A 21980-nucleotide genomic window follows, 5' to 3' on the forward strand; every position below is an offset into this window, starting at 1 on the left:
CGTGTGTCACCCCAATACATCTCATATAACATAGTTACTAGGGTTAAATACTCTTAAATCCAAGTTTAGATATGTTACTTACTGTTGATACCCAATTTTGTCCTCATATATTATAAAGTATTCCATATACTTTGAAAATATTATTTTGCACTATTACCCAATTTAAAGGGGTATATAAGTATTTTCTATAATTTTTAAAGCTTTAAAATTAATTATCTTGCATTTTTATCATTCAAATATTTATTAATTATCCCCTCAAATTATTTTGGGAATATGTAATCATCTAAATTTATTATTTGTATCCACATGCATTTTATAATATTTTATTCCATTTTTACATAATTATATTTGCCTCTTTCTACTATTTTTACAATATTTTGCAATAATAGACTATATTCTATAAATAATTGCATTTATTATATTTTTTGTGCCAAACCAGCATTCTATATTTTTATAATGTTGACTTATTATTTTTAAGCATTTTATTTCATAAATATTAATATTATTTTATTTATTAAAAGTTTTAACAATTTTATTTTAATTGATTTCGTATATTTTAAAGGCTGGCCCAGGTCAGGCTATTATTGGACCAAATCAGCAGACCAAAACCCCCAAATCCTTAGCCCAACAGCCTTTAGCCCAAATCAAACAACCCCTTTAATTTAATCCGGTCGCGACCCATTAATAACCTGCCCTGCTTCCCCTTCGATCCTGGTCGTTGTTCTTAAATGATCAACGACCCACAACAGCCCTACCCTTCTCCTTATATCACTCCCCACTAAACCCTAGAGATCATTTCCCTACTCTGCCACCCTCAAACACTCCTAACCCTTCTTTTCCCCTGAGAAACCCTGGCCACCTAGTCTTTAATCCCTTTCCAATTCTGACTAGACAATGGAATCTTTTTGTAATTCGCCTTTCTTATTCATGTTACTGCATCATTTTCTACGCAACCATGGTGTTACTTAGTAATTTCCTAAACTTGGAAAGTACCATCTCTCAGAATCGGGCCCGTTCAACTTCAATCTCTAAGAACTGGACAATATCCCATCCATATACTTGGAAAATGGTTTATTTCTCACACCAACAGGCAAATTTTCAAACGTTGAACCCTAATTAGGGTTTGGAATTTGATTTCTCCCTTTACCGGCTACTTTAATGATTTTCATGCGATAATTGCTTTCAATGTTTATGTATGTGTGATTTCTTTCCTTGTTTGTTTGCTTGATTGAACACTATATAACCCCTCCCCAGTTTCCCCTTTAGGCAGACCTTAATGACTACTGTTATTCTCTTACTCTCACTCATCTATACTATTCTGAGATTTTAATTTTGGGCGGCTGAAAGCCAAGGTCACCGGAATTCATTCATTGACCTCCTTCAGTGCATGCACTGCTTGGAGCCCACTTCGAGGCTCTTGTGAACTTTGAAGCACTAGGGATTGGGATTTCATTATTCTCTTGCAATCTCTCCTATCTTTTAGGTTTTGAGTTCTCACTTTATGTTCGCTTTGTTTGCAACTAGTTAGTGCTTTCTACCCTCGCAATTCTACTTCCTTCTGTTTGTTTTTATGTTATATGCACTAAGGCTACTTGGATGTTTTTGTGCTAATGTGATTTTGATATTATGCCACTTCATATACAATCCCACGTGTCTTAATACCATTATGCAGTTTTAATAGCTTCAACTCTGTTCAAGTCCTGATTTTAACTGATGCATAGTTAGCTAAGTTGATTCATGATGTTTGCTAGATAGATGTTTGTTGCACCTTATCTCGATTTCTTGTACTATAACCTTAGGAAACTATGTTCCTGCTCAAAATTTCTTTAATCTCTTCCTACTGAATCCTTTATTCATAACTTGTTATTTTTCTGCAAATCATGTGACAATACAGTCCAAATGCTAAGCCTAATATGCTCTCCTACTAGCCTTAATGTATGCCTATCATATGTGTCAAACCTGAATGATTTCTAACCATTATGTTAATGTATACCTGGTTACTTATATCTGTTACTTGTTATGAGTCTTTACCTTAGATTCTTGTGAGGAACTAATTCGTGCTCAGAATTTGTCCAGATGAACTACTTTCTGTTAAGTCCTTCATATACGATCTACTATTTTCTTAGAGTCAATTAATGAGGAATCTACATGCCAATACTATCCCAACTAGGTCTCTTTGCTGTTTGTAAACTCTAATGTTATGTTGTCATTATGTTCTCAATGATTGCTTAAGACTGCTAGGAGGAATCCTAATATATCCAACATGTTCTTCCTATATGGTCAACTAGGATAGTCCCGATGTTTGTTTGACATGTTAGTCGGGGATTGAAATTTTTTACCTACCATGAGTCCTTGTACCTTCCCTAAGACTTTAAACCTTTGTGTTATGAGTGATATCTGCCTGACACTCAATATGTTAAGTCGCTCATGCTCAAATTAAGTGATTGTTTCCCCATGTCCACTAGTCTGTTTGGTACTCTACTGAGCTGTAAATTAGCTGTAATCATATTAAAGCCTTTCTGTATAATTTCTCATTACTTGTGTTTATGATTACAACTCCTCTAAATTTCCTTGTTAAGACTCTTAAGTCTAAAGTCCCCTTTAGGTTTATTCTAAACCATGCTTTACTTAGAAATTCTTCTTAACTTTGGCTTGCAATCTCTTAACTAGTTTTCTGGGAAATAAAACATGGTATGTTGTGTATGCCTGTTGAGACTTTGTGCAATCCTGTTTTTATGCCTTTAGTTTGGAAACCTCTTTTCCCTATAGCCGTAAGGGCTACATGCTTATATTTCAAAGTTGCTTAATTGGCCTAGCACATAGTTTGAAACTTGTATTATTATGGCTGGTATTCAAATGGGTAAGCAAGGCAGTTGTTTGGGCCTTTTGTTGGGCCAGTTTGGTACTGAGAGCTGAAGCATATCAACAGCCATCCGGAGTAAGGGCTTGCTCATCCACATGAGGCTCCAAGTTTAGTTGAAAGCCCAGAAGCATCCCTGATTTAATTTGTATTTATATTCGGCCTGAAGTTGTTCAAGCTGGGCCTATTGTCATTTATTTGAGTTTGTATTATTTTATTTGAGCATGCAATAACCTGTAATAATGAATAATGGGAATTAGTGCATGTGGGGCCCGGGATACTTCAATTCATGCATGAAAGGTTAGGAAACATGACTATAGGATCTAAATGCTTATTTTGCTACTTTCTCAACATGCCCTATCTCTATATGTTGTTATATAGCATGCCTACAGGATCTTGGAGAGTAGTCGAGAATTTCTTACATTTTGCAATTATGTGGCTCACCTAAAAAGCATGTCTATATGACTAATGAAGCAAACCTGATTAAAATAGCTTATTTCCAAATCTGACCATATAGAGATCATGCCTATAGGACTTCAATGTGTTTAAGATTGTTGCCACTGCTATCCTCATCATATTGTTGCCTAGATCATATTCCTATAGGAATAAAATGAAACAAGTTTCTGTTCTCCATTACTTTGCTACCAGGATATTATTGTCTAGATACTGTGCCTATAGGATGTGGATGCTCATTTAAAAATCATGTATTTAGGATCAACGATGAATAACTATGCGTTTTCAACGATCACACGGTCCAGTCATAAGTCCCTTAGAGATCATGCTTATATGGTTCTAATAAACCATTTGTTAAGATCAGCAATTTGTAGGAACTTATGTTGATTATTGAATCAATCAACCGCATAGAAATCATGCCTATAAGTCCTGCGCCATTCAACACTGCTCCGATTCTATGCCTACCTACCTACAGTCGTTCACTTAATAATCTGTAACATTGTTAGCATAAACTGATAACTGTTTGCGTGTATTTGTGCCTACGTGTGGAGGCCAATTTGAGCCCTTAACTTTCAACTATGTGCAGTCCTATTTGTTTTTATTTGTGTGCTAGTTTTATCATTTTTAGCATCCTAACTATTGTCTAGAACCACCAAAGTAGTAGGTCCAAAGCCTCATGGATCATAGGCATGGGATGGGTAAAGCACGCATAGGACGTGGTTTAGAATTGAACTAGAACGATTTAGGTAAACAACTTTAAGATAGTAATTGCGTAGCAGGAGATGATAGTATATGCCCGCTGGATAATATGAGCAACCCTTACCTATAAGAGAGTTGTGAAGTATTATTTATGTTGCACGGGGTGATCCTTTAGGCTAAAAATCTTAGGGCCCCGCTAATATGGTTACTACTTGTACGCTTGTTTATTTAAACTTAGATCAAACTAGGTTCTACCTTGTAATCCTCAAAATATTGTACCAATCACTTATTTATGCATAATCCACTTCTTTCATATGCGCAATCTCTTTTAATGCTTGTTTCACATTGTAATTAGATATTTAGACTCTCTATCTTTCATTAACTTATATGATCATATAGGATAATTATAATTCAATAATCCAACATACCATAAAATTCGGCCGGGAACCATAGTTGTGGACCTCGAAGAGTGCCTAACCCCTTCTCTTTGAGGTAATTTGAGCCCTTACCCAATCTCTTGTGACGTAGACTAGTTAAACATAGTTATTTGCAAATAGGTGCCCTAACACACCTTAAAATCGTTAGGTGGTGACTCTTCTCTTTTAATACCTATTTAAAAGAGTTGTCACACGTCGAAACTAGCTTTCGCGAGAAAATGGGGCACGACAGCATGGCGACTCTGCTGGGAAAATACTTAGGCTCTTACCATTATGAAGTTTTCCCTTGTGTGGATTAATGTATTATTTGATTCCTTTCATGTGCATCCCCTCGCTATTTCCCCTATTTGCTTAAAACTACTATATCACGTATCTCTCGTCCCTATCTACCCTATATGCATCATTTAATTACGTTTCTTGAAGTTTTTATACGCTATGCTAACTTCGCTCCTTTGTCTTTCCTTTTTTTTTTCTTTCGTTTGTTTATCTTTATCTCATTATTTACTATTCTTATGTGCTTTCATCATGCAAAATATCTTGCAACATGTTATTATTTTTTGCATAAAATATGCTTTCAACATCATACTCTACTCGTGCCTATTATCAACATAGCAACACTTGATGGGTGTCCGCGCTTTCCTAGAAACCCCCTTTTAAACCGAAAAGGCTTATTAGCGGTAGACTAGTCAATCAGTGGTTCAGTCGAAGGTCCCGTGCCTTTCTCTCTCAAGTCGTCCACTTGAGAGTATCGGTCTAGACCCTTCTAGAAACCCCACTCTGATTTGAAATGTACACACGTCATGTTAAACCTAGTATGGATTGAAACGTCATTGACGCATTAATCCTCTTAGATAAACATTGTCCAAAGTCCAAAGGGATTTCCATAATCCCAAAGGACACAACCATGTTACGTGCATTGCTTGGAGAAAATATGCCAACATGTTGACCGTTATTGCGTAAATGGTCGAATCTGGAGGGGAAAAGGGCTACCCTTTATTTATTTGCCGAAAATGAAGCACAAAATTTCCAGGTTTGGCATAGTGCAGAATATCCCACCGCTGCTGATTTACTGGTGGAATAACCTTGCAGCATGTGACAGAAACCACATAAGAAGAGTATTGGGTAACTTGCCCTCTTTGCTGAATATTCAACCGCACAGAGAATTAATTGAGGCAGCCAATATGTTCTGGGATGAAAAGAGAGTTGTCTTCTGATTTAGAAATATAGATATGACTCCTCTTCTAGAAGAGATAGGGGATTTGGCCAAACTTCCATGGGATGGTCCGGGTCTGTTGGTGCCAGAAAATCGCACTCCACGCGGTTTTCTGAAAATGCTAGGGTTCAAGAAAAATGACAAGTTGGTTTCCTTGAAGAAATCCTACATCCCTTTCGAGTTTCTCTATGAGCGATATGGGAATAGCAAGTCATACCACTTGCATCACGAGGAGTTAGATATTACCCCTTTGGGGTGAGTCCACCGCTGAGTTTATGTCTTCATAGTGTGTTTCTTGGGTTTGCTAATCTTTCCAATGCAAGGAGGGAAAATTCACACCCGCTTGGTCATGGTCGCCAGGACTGTGATGGAAGGTATCGGAGTGTAGAAATACACAATCATCCCTATGATACTAGCTGAGATGTACCGATCCTTGGATCGGTGAAAGCATGGGTTTGGACACTTCGAGGGTTGCAATCTTCTACTACAGGTTTGACTGCTAGAGTATTTTTAGAGGGTAAATTACTGTGAGGAGCTCTAGACCACTGAATGACTACATCGCCAGTCATCATCCAAAGAAGATGATGTTTGCTCCAGATAGGTTTGCAAAGCCTGGGAATGCTTAAGGTTGGGTACGTTTCTTCAGTAATCTGATGGACGAACAAGTGCATTGGATGTTCCAGTGGTTTCCTAATAGAGAGTTCATCATCAGGTCCAAAGGTACCACTCACTTGGTGATAATTGGGTTGCGAGGCATCTACCCTTACGCTCCTATAAGGGTAATGTGGCAAGCTGGGAGGAAGCAAGTCATACCTCGGGTGTCCAATAAGTTTCAGTATAAAGAATACTTCAAAAGAGATATTATTCCATTCAAATTCGAGGCCCAACACATGTTGAACCAAAAGATCATTGTAGATGGGGGGACTATTTAACCAGACAGGTACCACGCCAATCATATGTATTACTACCGTTCATGGTTGGAGGACGATATAACCAGGGATGTCAAACCAGTAGTCAATCTGAATGAAAAAATCATAGATGAGGAGCCCGAGGCTCAGGTAAATTACAAGAGGCTACACAAAAGAGTGTTAGAATCTGAAAAAAAGCATTTGGAATAGCAAAAGATGGATATGGAGGCGATCAAATAATGGAAGGATATTGTAAACAATTTGACAGAGAGGTTGGATCACCTAGAGAAAGGGTTGATGGAGCTAGAGGGGAAAATGAGGAAGAGGCTTTGGGATTGTCAAGGTAGGGGCTAGATGAAAGAGGGAAGTTGACAATGGCTTACCTGCTGCTCGATATGCATGACCCGGGAAGTGTGATTGATGGAGTCAGAAGGGAAAAGCATGTCGAAGGTCCTTATCGGACCAAATAGATTAGGAAACAATGTTCTTTATTACTTTCTAGTTAGATTTAGTTACATTTCGATGTAATAAGGCTTCATTCCATTAGTGACTTCATCTTATTCTTTCGATTTAGTAAGGATTAATTTGATTTATTTTCGCATTAATGGAATGAGGCAACGTTTGCATAAATGTTTTCCAAGTCTATGTGTCGCTTAGGCCTACCTAGGGCACAATGAGGTCCCAAATTAGGACGTGAATTATTGCATGACACTATGTGTTTCTTTCTTAAATATTGCAAATACTCTTTCATTTCGCCTTACTGATTTGGTTACCTTTTATTTGTCTTTCTTTGATTATTCCCATTCCCAAAGGTTGGTTCGTGCATTCTGGCATCATCAACATACCACACCAGATCGAGAGGTCCTCCACCTCCTCCTACACCTAGCGAACCCAAAAGCAAAAGCAAAGGCAAAGGATAGATGGACAATTTGAGTGTTATTCGTAAGGACAATGCTACCATCGCGGAAAATGTCAAAATTTCATACGGAAGAAGTACGCCAGAAAAAAATGAGTTGGTTCTGCGGTTGGAACAAAAAATCTTGGATTTGCAATATGAGCTTGAGCAGATCCGAAACCTCGCAAACCTTTCCCTTACTCTGAATGTCCCCGACATCAACCATCTTAATACCACCACCAAGAATCAAACACCACCCCAAAACACAAAAACCCAAAATCCACTACCCTACACCCTCTCAAAACCGTCCCACAACTCATCAATACCACAACCCTACACCCTCTCAAAACATTAACCCTCTACCATTAGAAACCCCTTAGAAACACCACCATTACACGACTCCCTACCCGCAAACTACTACTTCTCATACTTCTCAGAATGTCCCGCAAACTACTACTTGTCATACTTCTCAGAATGTCCCGCAACCTACCCCTGTCCTCCTCAGACCTCAATCAATTATCACACATATACTCAAGTCCTAGTAACACTCCAAGGTAACCCGATATAGGTGGAGACCTTACCACACACCCCACAGAAAACCCTATACATACCTGAACCAACCGAGAATGAGGGTGGAAAATATGTTGAAGGCTTGAATTAGTGAAGACCTGTGTATCTAGCCAGGCGTGTAACTGCCTACAAACCTCCTAAGTTTGAGATGTTCGATAACACTGATGATCCTAAAGTGCATTTAAGAACCTACTGCGATAAGCTGGTAGGAGTGGGCAAGAATGAACAAATTCGCATGAAGTTGTTCACGCAAAGTCTCATCAAGGATGCTTTATCCTGCTACGTTAGTCATAATCCAAAGAAGTGGGCGAACAGGGTAAGTATGGCATCTGACTTCATGGATAGATTTAGGTTCAACACAAAAAATGTGCCAGACATTTTCTATATATAAAACCTCAAGAAGAAGCAAACGGAAATCTTCCGTAAGTATGCTACTCGCTGGAGATCAGAGGTTGCCAAGGTGAGGCCACCACTAGAAGAGGAGCAAATGAACAAGTTCTTTGTCAGAGCTTAGGATCCACAGTACTACAAAAGATTGATGGTTATAGAGAATCATAAGTTCTCCGACATCATCAAGCTGGGAGAAAGAATAGAAGAGGGAATGAAGAGTGGTATGGTGACTAATTTTGAGGCGCTGCAAGCCACCAATAAAGCCTTATAGTCCGGAGGCATTTCAAAAAAGAAGGAAGTAGATGCTGTGATGATAGCCCAGGGCCCAAATTCTCCCTTTACCTATCAGACACCCCAACAAACATACCAACCCTCACCTACAAAGTACCATTAATCCGCCACCACCTACCATACCTATAATACCTAGCATGCATATTACCATTCATCTCCTCCCGCACGCCAAAACTACCTAAAACCAAGACCTAACTTCGACCACAAAACTCCCAGACAATACACTTATATCGCTAAGCCCATAGCCCAACTATATGAAAGACTGAAGGCTGCTAGTTATGTCACTCCCATTCCTGCAGCTGCTATTAAAAACCCTTATCAGTGGGTCAACCCCAACAAGACGTGTACCTACCACTCAAGCATGAAGGGACATACTATCGAGGAATGTTTCATGTTCAAAGATATGATCCAGACACTGATTAACACAAGGTTATACATGCGAAGGAGTCCGCGCCGAATGTACGTAATAACCATCTTCTTAATCACAGGGGTGAAGGAGTGAATGTGATAGAAACTAATGAAGAATGGGACCAGGAAGGATCCATCGGGCTTATCCGAGAGGGGGACGCTCCCAAAACATCTCCTGTCACCCTCTCACTGATTGTGGTGCGAACCAAGGCACCGTTCAAGGTCGAGGTAGCAACGCCCTTCACTGTGATGGTAGCTCCAACGCCATCTTACAAGTATGATGATGTTCCATGGGATTATGTGGGGGAGGAAAGGAGAAAAGAAAAATCCAAGATGGAAGAGATGGGTGCCGCATAGGGTATGACCAGAACCGTCAGAGTTTACACGTCCAAAAATCTTGGAGAAACGAGTAAAGAGACTGCACCGAAGCCACTTGTTTTGGAGACAACTACTGATGATCTTTGGAGGAAGGTACATGCGAGGGAGTACTCTGTTGTCGATCACGTAAATAAGACTCCCGCCAAAATATCCATCTTGTCACTGTTGCAAAACTCATATGCATAAAAGAATGCCTTGATAAAGGTGTTAAGTGAAGCTTATGTACCTATCATTATACTAGTGAAAAGATGGAAAACATGGGGGGCAGGTACCGGAGAGTCACAAGATTACTTTCCACGAAGATGAGCTGCCGCCAGGAGGATTGAGTCATAACAAAGCATTGCACATCACTGTGCAATATGAAGACAAGTTCAGGGCTCTGATCGACAGGGGTTCAAGTATGAACATATGCCCGCTGACTACTCTGAAAAGATTGGATATAGGTCTGCATGAGATACGGACGGGAAGTATGAACATGAAAGCATTTGATGGGTCTTCAAGAGCTACTATTGGAGAGATAAACCTGGATTTGAAGATGGGCCCAACTTGGTTCGATGTTGAGTTTAATGTGCTGGATATATCCGCTACCTATAACCTATTACTGGGATGACCATGGATACACACGGCTGGAGCAGCTACTTCTACTCTGCACCAGGCCGTGAAGTTCGAGTTGAACCATTAGGAGGTGATTATCCACAGAGATGGAAGTAACCATATCTACACTAACCAGACTGTGCCAGCTATTGAGAATAGAAGGAAGTTGGGAGGAGAGACATTCCACATTGATCGGATAAAAGCAGTTGAGAAAGGGCGATGGTGGAGCAACAAGGTACCGAGCATGCTGTTGTGACTAGGATATGACCCAGGCAAGGGTCTTAGTCCTAAGCAGCAAGGAATCACAAAACTGATAAGATCACAATATCATGGCACAACCTTTGGTTTCAGATATGAATACATCATGCAAGAATATGGATATCACCAGGGCGTGACTTTTACTATATAGTAGAACAACCCGTACCACCGTTGCACCAAACATTCCACCTGACTGATGTGATTTGGGGATCCGAGGAAGATGAAGTTTTGGCCGACATGAGGAATTTGTTTATGGACGAGAAAAATATGGAATGTAGTGCGATCTTAGAGGAGAAGGAGGAAGACCTTACCATTTAGACGATGGGAGATGGAGCCATTCTCAAGAACTAGACTGCTGCACCATCCCGGGCTCGTCGAGCACCTGGGTAGCCTTAGAAGAACTAGTATAATTTATTTTAAAATTGTTATGGCATTTAAGACCATTTTAGTGTTTTGTTTTGAAATAATGACTCGAGACATCGAGTCGTACTTGTTTGATAGTTTTTAAGTCTTAATTAATGCATCATTGCTTTTTGCTTCTTTATATTATTATCTTTCTACATTCTTTTTCAGCATAATTATTTCATATCCTGTTGAACCTACGACTGTGACATGTAATGAGTCAACGCAACATGAGGGAAGTGACTCAAAAGATTGGGAATATGATATAATACCTAAGGAAATTGTCAAAGAAGTAGAGAATTTTGAGAACAAACCGAAGTCCAATCTTGAAGAAACTAAGGCAGTTAACTTAAGGGATTTTGAAACAGTCAAAGAAACTCACATTAGCATTCATCTGTCACCATCAGAGAAGGAAGAGTACATCAGATTTCTAAGGGAATATGGGGATATGTTTGCATTGTCCGATGACTACATGACGGGAATGAGCCAAGGTCCTTCGGGTGGTCGAGCACCCGACATGGCTAGCCAACATTGTGTCGGTACCAAAAAATGATGGGAAAGTCAGGGTGTGCTTTGATTATCGAGATCTAAACAGAGTAAGTACTAAGGATAATTTCCCCTGCCTAACATACACATACTAACCGATAACTGTGCTAAGCATGAACTCCAATCCTTTGTGGATTTCATCGCAGGATATCACTAGATTTGGATGGACGAAGAGGATGCCGAAAAGATAGCCTTCATCACGCCATGGGGAATATACTGCTACAAAATGATGCCATTTGGTTTGAAGAATGCTGGGGCAACCTACATGAGAGCCATGACTACTCTTTTCCACGATATGATACATAAGGAAATAGAGGTGTACGTGGATAATGTCATCATCAAGTCTAAGAGGAGTTTGGATCACATAGCAGGCCTGAGGATGTTTTTCAACTGACTAAGAAAATACAATTTGAAGTTGAATCCTGCAAAATGTGCTTTCGGAGTCCCTGCCGAGAAATTGCTAGGTTTCATTGTCAGTCACCGCGGCATTGAGTTAGACCCGTCAAAGATCAAATCTATTCAAGACCTGCCACCACCGAAGAGCAAGAAGGATGTATTGAGTTTTCTAGGCTGCCTGAATTACATACGTCGCTTTTTAAAGCTGGCAACAGTAATATGCGAGCCAATCTTCAAAATGATGAGGAAAGATATTGTGATGAGTTGGACCAAAGAGTGTCAAAAGGCTTTCGATATAATCAAGGAGTACCTGTCCAAGCCACTTGTGTTGGTCCCATCGGAGCCCGGGAGACGTTTATTGCTGTACCTATCTATGTTGGATGGAGACTTTGATTGCGTCTTGGGGCAACATGACGAGAATGGAAGGAAGGACCAAGCAATAAACTATCTGAGTAAGAAGTTCACACCTTACGAAGCACGGTACTCTTTGTTAGGACGTACTTGTTGTGCCTTAACATGGATAGCATAGAAATTGAGACATTACGTTTGCGCATACACCACATATCTCATATCAAGGATGGATCGGCTGAAATACATCTTTCAGAAACCCATGCCTATGGGTAAGCTAGCAATATGGCAGATACTACTAAGTGAGTTTGACATCATCTATGTGACTCAGACGGCGCTCAAGAGCAAACATTGGCCGATCACCTGACAGAGAACCCCGTGGATGGAGAATACGAACCATTGAAGACGTATTTTCCCCACGAGAAAGTGTCGTTTATAGGGGAAGACATTGCTGAAGCATATGCTGGCAGGAGAATGTTTTTCGACAGAGCTGCAAACTTCAAAGGAATAGGCATCGAAGCTGTCCTGGTATTAGAAACTAGTCAACATTAGACGGTATCTGCCAAGCATAGGTTTCCATGCACTAACAATATGGAATAATACGAGAATTACATCTTGGGATTGGCCATCGACATGAATATTCACGAACAGCTGGTAATAAGAGATTCAGATTTGCTAATACGTCATGTACTCGGAGAATGGGCCGCCAAAAATACTAAGATATTTCCATACCTGTACTGTGTGCAAGATTTGATCAAGAGGTTCATAATGATAGAATTAAAATATGTTATGAGAGTTCAAAACGAGTTCACAGACGCACTGGCTACCTTGTCTTCCGTGATACAAAATCCAGACTAGAACTATATTGATCCCATTCCAATAGAAATCCATAAGCAGACACCTTATTGTGCTCATGTTGAAGAAGAGTTCGATGGAAATCCATGGTTTCACGATATCAAGGAGTATTTGGAAAAAAAAGAGTACCCGAAAAATGCTACACACACCCAGAAGCGCACGCTTCACAGATTGGCCAACCATTTCTTTTTAAGCAGAGGAATTCTGTATAGAAGGACTCCCGACTTGGGACTACTATAATGTGTCAATGCCAAGGAGGCATCTAGGATGCTCGAAGAGATACACACTAGAACCTGCGGACCTCACATGAATGGGTTTATTCTAGCGAAAAAGATATTAAGGGTAGGGTATTTCTGGTTGACTATGGAAACGGGCTATATCAAATATGTGCAAAAGTGCCACCAATGTCAAGTACATTCTGATATGATACGGGTACCACCCAATGAACTCAATGTAACGATTTCACCCTGGCCTTTTTCTGCCTGGGGCATGGATGTCATCGGACCGATTGAACCCACTGTTTCCAAGGGAAACAGATTCATTTTGTTGGCCATAGATTACTTCGCAAAATGCGTCGAAACTGCTTCTTATAAAGCAATGACTAAGAAGGTTGTAATCAACTTTGTCCGGGATTGTATTGTTTTCTAATTCAGAGTACCTGAATCAATCATTACCGACAATTATGACAAGCTCAGCAGTGATCTAATGAAAGCCACGTGTGAAACATTCAAAATCAAGCACCGAAATTCTACAGCATATAGGACACAAATAAATGGAGCCGTAAAAGCCGCCAACAAGAATATCAAGAAGAAACTAAGGAACATGGTGGACAACTACAAGCAATGGCACGAGAAGCTACCATTTTCTCTTCTCGGGTACCGCACCACGGTCCGCATAACAACTGGGGAAACCCTCTATTTACTGGTCTATGGTACTGAAGCTGTCATACATACCGAGGTGGAAATTCCTTCCCTGAGAATCATACAGGAGGCCGAGCTCAGCGACGCGGAATGGATACAGAGCCGGTATGAGAAATTCGCTCTCATTGACGTCAAAAGGATGAACGCGGTATGTCACGGTCAACTCTACTAGAATAGAATGGCAAGGGCTTTCAACAAGAAGGTTAGACCAAGGAAATTCACACCGGGGCAATTGGTGTTGAAATGGATCTTCCTACACCAGGATGAAGCAAAAGGAAAATTCTCACCTAACTGGCAAGGTCCTTACATGGTTCACCGAGTATTGACAGGAGGAGTACTCATACTTGCAGAGATAGACGGGGAGATATGGCCAAAACATATCAATTCGGATGCCGTCAAAAGATATTATGTTTGAGATTGTATTTGCACTTTCTTTCGATGTAACATGAACTATGCTTGATCTGATTCCCGTTTAAGATGGGATACATAGGCAGCCCTGTGGGTTTGGTCACATCATAATAAAATCTTCATTCCGCTCTACGGTCAAAAACCGGGGCAAGATTTTGAGTTTTCGTCAATCTCATTATGTCAAGTATCGCCAAGAAGAGTATCGTCGGAAGCATACATTAAACTGGGGCAGAAGTTTGAGCGGGTCCTCAAAATTCTGAGTTAAGAAGGTCATAATGTCTTAGAGCATGTCACGTCCTATGATTCGACCTTATAATTTACCTTTGTGCATTATCTTTAAAACACTTGCATTATTTATAAATGATTTGCCGCAAACTTCATTTCTGTAATAGTCAGGCGTTACCCAGGGTGACTCAAACAAGGCATCAAGAGAAGAGCGGAGACAAAATGAGGAATCGAGAGCACGAACCTCCCTCCCTAAAAAATTCACAATTTTCCTTTGGATGCAGGTATAACAGACATAACAAGCACGTCCACAAATATATAAATAAGACCACGGTATTCATACCGACAGAAGTCACCAAGCACAAACACGTCAAGCTAAGAACCACTTTTCTTCCTCATATTTAATCGTTGCTTTTTTTTTACATAGGCCTAAGCACTGCCCTCATTATATTGCATTAGGATAAGCACTGCCTCCAATATTGCATAAGGCTAAGCAATGCCTTCCGTTGCATAGGGCTATGCACTGTCCTCATTACATTCCATGAGGCTGAGCACTGCCTCCATCATTGCATAAGGCTAAGCACTGCCTTCCTCTGCATAGGGCTAAGCACTGCCCTTATTACATTGCATGAGGCTATGCACTGCCTCAATTATTGCATAAGGCTAAGCACTGCCCTCATTACATTGCATAGGGATAAGCACTATCCTCATTACATTGCATGAGACTAAGCAGTGTCTCCATTACATTGCATGAGACTAAGCATTGTCTCCATTACATTGCATGAGGCTAAGCACTGTCTCCATTACATTGCATGAGGCTAAGCACTGCCTCCATTATTGCACAAGGCTAACAACTGCCTTTCTCTGCATAGGGCTAAGCACTGCCCCATTACATCGCATGAGACTAAGCATTATCTCCATCACTTGCATAAGGCTAAGCACTGCCTTGTCTCGCTCTTGCACATGACTAAGCATCACCTGTTCCCTCTATCAAACTATTGATATCGCCACATCTTTCCATTTCATGGGTTGAAACATCACCACACTGTCTGAAGGCATCATAGTCTAAAGGCATCATCCTCATAGCCCGAAGACATCATGACATGGCCTGAGGATCTCTCGAAACGGCATATCATTATTCAAAGGTGTCATAGTCCAGAGGCATCATCCTCAAGGCCCGAGGACACCATTTCATGGTATGCGAATCACTTATCATACGCTTCATGGCCCAAGATGTCATGGTCTAAGGACATCATCCTCATCGTCCCAAAGACAACTCTCATGGTCCGAAGGGAATCTGCATCATGTTTAAATTTCCTCAATGACTATATATATTCGCGTACACCATGTTTGATGTTTCGCAAGTAACTCGGGAGATAACCCTTCTACAAATAGGAGCAATTATCGCTCCAGTTTCCGTTCACCATGATCACACCCTTTGATTACCTCAAATGTAACCGATAACCAGCGATTATTCTTTATTACATAACCGCTCAAACATTTGTCTTGTACATCCATAACATTCGATTTTGCATTTATAGCTCCACTTGAAATTATCCGCTACTTATGACACTGCCCTCTCCAGATAAGATCCTTCTTCGAAAAGTACAACCCTTTTTTATAATAACTCTACCAGCTCCGTTCGCAGTTAGATCCAGAACTGCACGCGATCTGGGTTCGGCCCCCATTTTTCCAAAAAATAAAATACCTCATCCTCACTCATTCGAACAAAACTGGTCATCATTTTCTTTACCCGACAACTCTTTCATCATTCCCAGGGAAAGAGGGCCAGCTATTGATACCCAATTTTGCCCTCATATTTTATAAACTATTCCATATACTTTGAAAATATTATTTTTCACTATTACCCAATTTACATGAGGTATATAAGTATTTTCTACAATTTTTAAAGCTTTAAAATTGATTCTCTAGCATTTTAATCATTCAAATATTTATTAATTATACTTCAAATTAATCATCCAAATTTATTATTTGTATCCACATGCATTTTATAATATTTTATTCCATTTTTACATAATTATATTTGCCTCTTTCTACTATTTTTACAATATTTTGCAATAATAGCCTATATTCTATAAATAATTGCATTTATTATATTAGCTACAGAAAAATAGCATTCTATATTTTTATAATGTTGAGTTATTATTTTTAAGCATTTTATTTCATAAATAATATTTTTTATTATTTATTAAACATTTTAACAATTTTGTTTTTATTGATTTCAGATATTTTTAACGCTGGCCCAGGTCAAGCTATTTATGGACTGAATCAGCGGCCCAAAACCCCTAAATCCTTAGCTCACCAGCCCTTAGCCCAAACCAAACGACCCCTTTAACTTAACCCGGTCGCGACCCATTAATAACCCACCCCGCTTCCCTTTCGATCCAGACCGTTGATCTTAAGTGATCAACGACTCACAACTGCCATACCCTTCTCCTTATATCCCTCCCCACTAAACCCTAGAGACCATTTCCCATCTATGCTGCCCTCAAACACTCCCAACCCTTCTTCTCCCTGAGAAACCCTCGCCGCCTCATCTCTTATCTCTCTCCAATTCCGTCTAGACAACAAAATCTTCTTGTGATTTGCCTTCCTTATTCGTATTACCGCATCCTTATTTACGCAACTATGGTGTTACTTAGTACCTTCCTAAACTTGGCAAGTACAATCTCTCATAATTGGGCCCGTTCAACTTCAATCTCTAAGAACTGGACAATATCCCGACCATATACTTGGAAAATGGTTGATTTCTCACACCAGCAGGCAAATATTCAAACGTTGAACCCTAATTAGGGTATGGAATTTGATTACTCCCTTTACCGGCTAATTTACTGATTTGCATGCAATATTTTCTTTCTTTCTTTATGTATGTGTGATTTCCTTCCTTGTTTGTTCGCCTGATTGAACACTATATAACCCCTCCCCAGTTTCCCCTTAAGGCAGACCTTAATCACTACTCTTATTATCTTACTCACTCATTCTATACTATTTTGCGACTTTGATTTTGGCCGGCTAAAATCCATGGCCACCAGAATTCGTTCATTAACCTCCTCCGGTGCAAGCACTGCTCGGAGCCCAATTCGAGGCTCTTGTGAACTCTCAATGGGTCTCATTTGTTCTCTTTTTGCTACTGATAATCAAGCTGTTGTTGGCACTTGATTTTCTCCGCTATTTGTTTGTTAAAACTTCAAACCGGTAAGTGTTCAAACCCTCACAATTCAACTTCATTTGTTTGTGTTTATGTTATGAGCACTAGTGCTACTTCGATTACTTTGAGCTAATGTGATTTCACTATTATGCCACTTCGTATACAATCCTGCTTGTCTTAATACCATTATATAGTTTTATATGTTTGCCTGATTGATGTTTATTGCACCTTGTTTTGATTTCTTGTACTAACACCCTTAGGAACTATGTTCCTCCTCAGAATTGCTTTAATCTCTTCCTACTGAATCATTTATGCATAACTTGATGTTTTTCTGCAAATCATGTGACAAAACTGTCCAAATGCTAAGCCTAATATGCTCTCCTACTAGCTTAATGTATGTCCATCACATGTGTCCAACCCGAATGATTTCTAACCATTATGTTTATGTATAGTTGGTTACTTTTATCTGTTATTTGTTATGAGTCTATGCCTTATATTCTTACGAGGAACTAATTCAGGCCTAGAATCTGTCCAGATGAACTACTTTCTGCTGAGTCCTTCATGTACGATATGCTATTTTCTTAGAGTTAATTCATAAGGAATCTACATGTCGTTACTATCCCAACTAGGTCTCTTCGCTATTTGTAAACTCTAATGTTGTGCTATCATTATGTGCTCTCTGATTGCTTAAGACTGCTATGAGGAATCCCAATATATCCAACATGTTCTTCCTATATGGTCAACTGGGATAGTCATGTTGTTTGTTTGGCATGTTAGTCTGGAGTTGATATATTTCACCTACCATGAGTCCTTGTACCTTCTCTAAGACTTAAACCTTTGTGTTATGACCGAAATCTGCCTGATACTCAATATGTTAAGTCGCTCATGTTCAAATTAAGTGATTGTTTTCCCATGTCCATTAGTCTGTTTGGTATTCTACTTGGCTATAAATTAGTTGTAATTCATTAGGGTCTCGTGTTTAAAGCCTTTTTGTATAATTGCTCCTTACTTTTGTTCATGATTATGACTCCTCTAAATTTCCTTGTTACGACTCTTATGTCTATAGTCCCCTTTAGGTTAATTCTAAACCATGCTTTGCTGGCAAATTCTGCTTAACTCTGGCTTGCTATCTCCTAACCTGTTTTCTGTGAAATATAGCATGTGTATGTCGTGTATGCCTGTTGAGACTTTGTGAGATCTTGTTTGTATGCCATTAGTTTGGAAACATCTGTTCCCTACAACCTTAAGGGTTAAGTTCCTAGGTTTCAAAGTTTCTTAATTGGCCTAGCACATAGTTTGTCACTTGTATTAGTACGGCTAGTTTGGCATTCAAATGGGTAAGAAAGGCAGTTGTTTGGGCATGTTTGTTGGGCCAGTTTTGGTACTGAGAGCTGAAGCATAACAACAGCTATCCGGAGTATGGGCCTGCTCATCCACATGAGGCTCCATGTTTAGTTGAAAGCCTAGAAGCATCCCTGATTTAATTTGTATCTATATTGGGCCTGTAGTTGTCCAGCTGGACCTATGGAAATTTATTTGATTTTGTATTATTTTTTTGGGCCTATAATAATTTGTAATGATGAATAATGGGAATTAGTGAAAATGGGGGGCTGGGATACTATAATTCATGCATGAAAGGGTAGGAAACATGCCTATAGGATCTAAATTCTTATTTTGCTACTTGCTCAACATGATCTATCTCTATATGTTGCTAGATAGCACGCCTACATGATCTCATTGTGTAGTCGAGAATTTCTTACCTTTTGCAATTATGTGGCTCGGCTAGAAAGTTGTCACGATCCAAAATCCGACCAGTCATAATGGCACCTAACCCAACCCGCTAGGTAAGCCAATAAACAACAATCCAATTCAAATGAAATTTACTGAGAAAAATACAAGATGAAATGACTGAACTTTTACACAACTTCCCAAGGACTGGTAGTACAAATCATGAGCTTCTAAGATTTAGAGATTACAAAGCTGGTATGAAATAAATACATCATCTGTTTGAAATATACATGAACAGAATTAAAATTCTAAAGCAACCAAGAACAAGAGGGGGCTACGACCAGAACACATGTATATCTTCAATGCCAGCTCCTGTATACACATCAATATCAGCATTAAAAATCTGGACGCAAGGTGCAGAAGTATAGTATGAGTACAATCAACACCAAGTACGCAATAAGTAACAAACTTAACCTTAGTTTAAAAGCAGTGACGAGCTTGGGCAACGGTTAGAGTCCAACACTATAAGCCAAAAACAACTCATAACAATATAATAAAAGTAGTACAAGAAACAACTCAAAGATATGATGCTTAGCTCGTTCACTATTAAGAAAAAATAGGCATGCTTTTCGGGTATAAGAGTAAGAACCCAAATCTTTCACCGAAATTATCAAAATGTGAGCATATCAAAAAAACTATGATTTTCCCCAAAGCATTCAACAACAGATAAGATATTTCAATTACAGGTAGCATGAGGAAAGTACATCTCTATGCATACATGTCAATGTGCATGTGAATTCATGAATGGCACAATACCGTGTAGCATAAGGAAATGCATCTCTATGCCTGTATGTCAAATATACATGTCAATGCAATGCATCACAGTGATGAACTCATGTACTCATACTCTCAGAGTATTCAATCTCACTATCTCACTCTCCCACTCATCATGCTTAATCCCTCAGCACACTCAGTCACTCAGCATTGTATAGTACCTACTGTGGCGCGCAGCCCGATCCCATCATGAATAAATAAAACATGGGCTCACTACTGGTATGTCAGACTCCAGCAGTGCTAATATAAGTCAATATGTCCTGTTGCGGCATGCAACCCGATCTCATCAATAATAATAAAGCATATAAGGCATGCTACAGCACGCAGCCCGATCCCATTAACATCACTCATAAACAGGCCCTCGGCCTCACTCAGTCATCAATCTCTCCTGTCTCTCAGGCTCACAAATCTCTCCCATCTCTCATGCTCACAAGACTGAGAAATATTATGCAAATGAATGAATATGACAATGTATCTAATTGCAATTTAAGAAAATAACTCAACAACAGAAATAACCTCAATGAGTCCAATCAGAATAAACATATAGCCTAAACATGTTTTCTAACATGGATCACAGATCGATTACTCTAGCATGTTGAAATTTCATGGATAAAAACAAGATTAGGTAGCTACAAAGTATCGCAGAATCAACCGAGTCACAATTCACAAGGTACATGCCCAACACCTAGCATGTGTGTCACCTCAACACCAAACACATAACACATATATTCAGGGGTTCATACCCTCATCACCAAGTTAAGAAGTGTTACTTACCTCGAACAAGCCGAATCCAATACCGAGCAAGCCAAACGATACTCCAAAAATAACATCCCGTGCATACCGACCTCTGAATAGCTCGAAACTAGACAAAGGTAATACAAGAACATCAAACAATGCCAAAGGAAGCAAGCCCAATCGATAAAGGTCGAATCTTTAATCAAAAGCCCAAAGTAAACCAAAATGTCAAACCAGGTCCCGCACCTCGGAACCTGACAAAACTCATAGAATCCAACAACCCATTCCATTACGAGTCCAAACATACTAGTTTCACTCAAATCTGACTCCGTATCGATGCTCAAAACTCGAAAATTCTCTTTATGAGATTTTAGACAAAAAACCCCAATTTCTCTTTTGAAATCGTCAACCTAATGCCAAAAAACGAGGATATATTCATGAAATATAATCAAAACCAAATAGATAACACTTACCCCAATCCATGTGGTGAAAATCGCTTCAAAAATCATCTCAATCCGAGCTCCGTAGCTCCAAAGACGATAAAATGATTCTAACCCTCGAAATGGGATTTAATAGAGTCTGCCCAGTTATTACACTTCGCGAACGCGGAAAATCCCTCGCGTTTACATAGAAAAAATCCCACCAGCTACAAGTCCTCTAGAGCTACGTGATCGCGTTCCACATTTCGTGATTGCGTTCCACATTTCGCGACCGCGAAGAGTAAATGCCTGACATCATTAGGCCCTCCTTCCTTCTATGCGAACGCGCTGAACAATTGCCTCAACCTTCGCGAACATGTCTCTAGACTCACGAACGCAATGAACAATTTTCCACTGCCATAAAACAACTCTACGCGATCGCGATACACGCTCCGCAATCGTGACTAAGGAAACCAGATGCCTAGAACTCAGCAGAAACTAGCAATGCCAAAATGAAGAAAAATGGACCGAAATCAATCCACAACACGCCCGATCCCCTTGGGACCCCGTTTGAACATACCAAAAATTCCTATAACCTCACACGGACCTACTCGAGGCCTCAAATAACGCATAACATTGAA

General features: G+C 39.7%; 1 protein-coding gene across 1 annotated transcript; it reads left to right on the forward strand.

The window, feature by feature from the left end:
* The first annotated feature begins 11939 nt into the window (after positions 1 to 11939).
* Positions 11940 to 12598, forward strand: LOC107818266 (uncharacterized). The gene is made up of 2 exons (XM_016644251.2): positions 11940 to 12195; positions 12378 to 12598. The coding sequence occupies exons 1-2, from the start codon at positions 11940 to 11942 to the stop codon at positions 12596 to 12598; spliced, it is 477 nt and encodes a 158-aa protein (XP_016499737.2).
* Positions 12599 to 21980: the final 9382 nt, after the last annotated feature.

The sequence above is a fragment of the Nicotiana tabacum genome, chromosome 2, assembly GCF_000715075.1.
Source record: "Nicotiana tabacum cultivar K326 chromosome 2, ASM71507v2, whole genome shotgun sequence".
NCBI classification, from domain to species: Eukaryota; Viridiplantae; Streptophyta; class Magnoliopsida; order Solanales; family Solanaceae; genus Nicotiana; species Nicotiana tabacum.

Coding starts and splice junctions, on each gene's coding strand:
- LOC107818266 (XM_016644251.2), top strand. CDS start 11,940: ATGAGGAAAGATATTGTGATGAGTTGGACCAAAGAGTGTCAAAAGGCT. Junction 12,196..12,377: donor ACGGTACTCTTTGTTAGGAC/GTACTTGTTGTG, acceptor TATGTGACTCAG/ACGGCGCTCAAGAGCAAACA.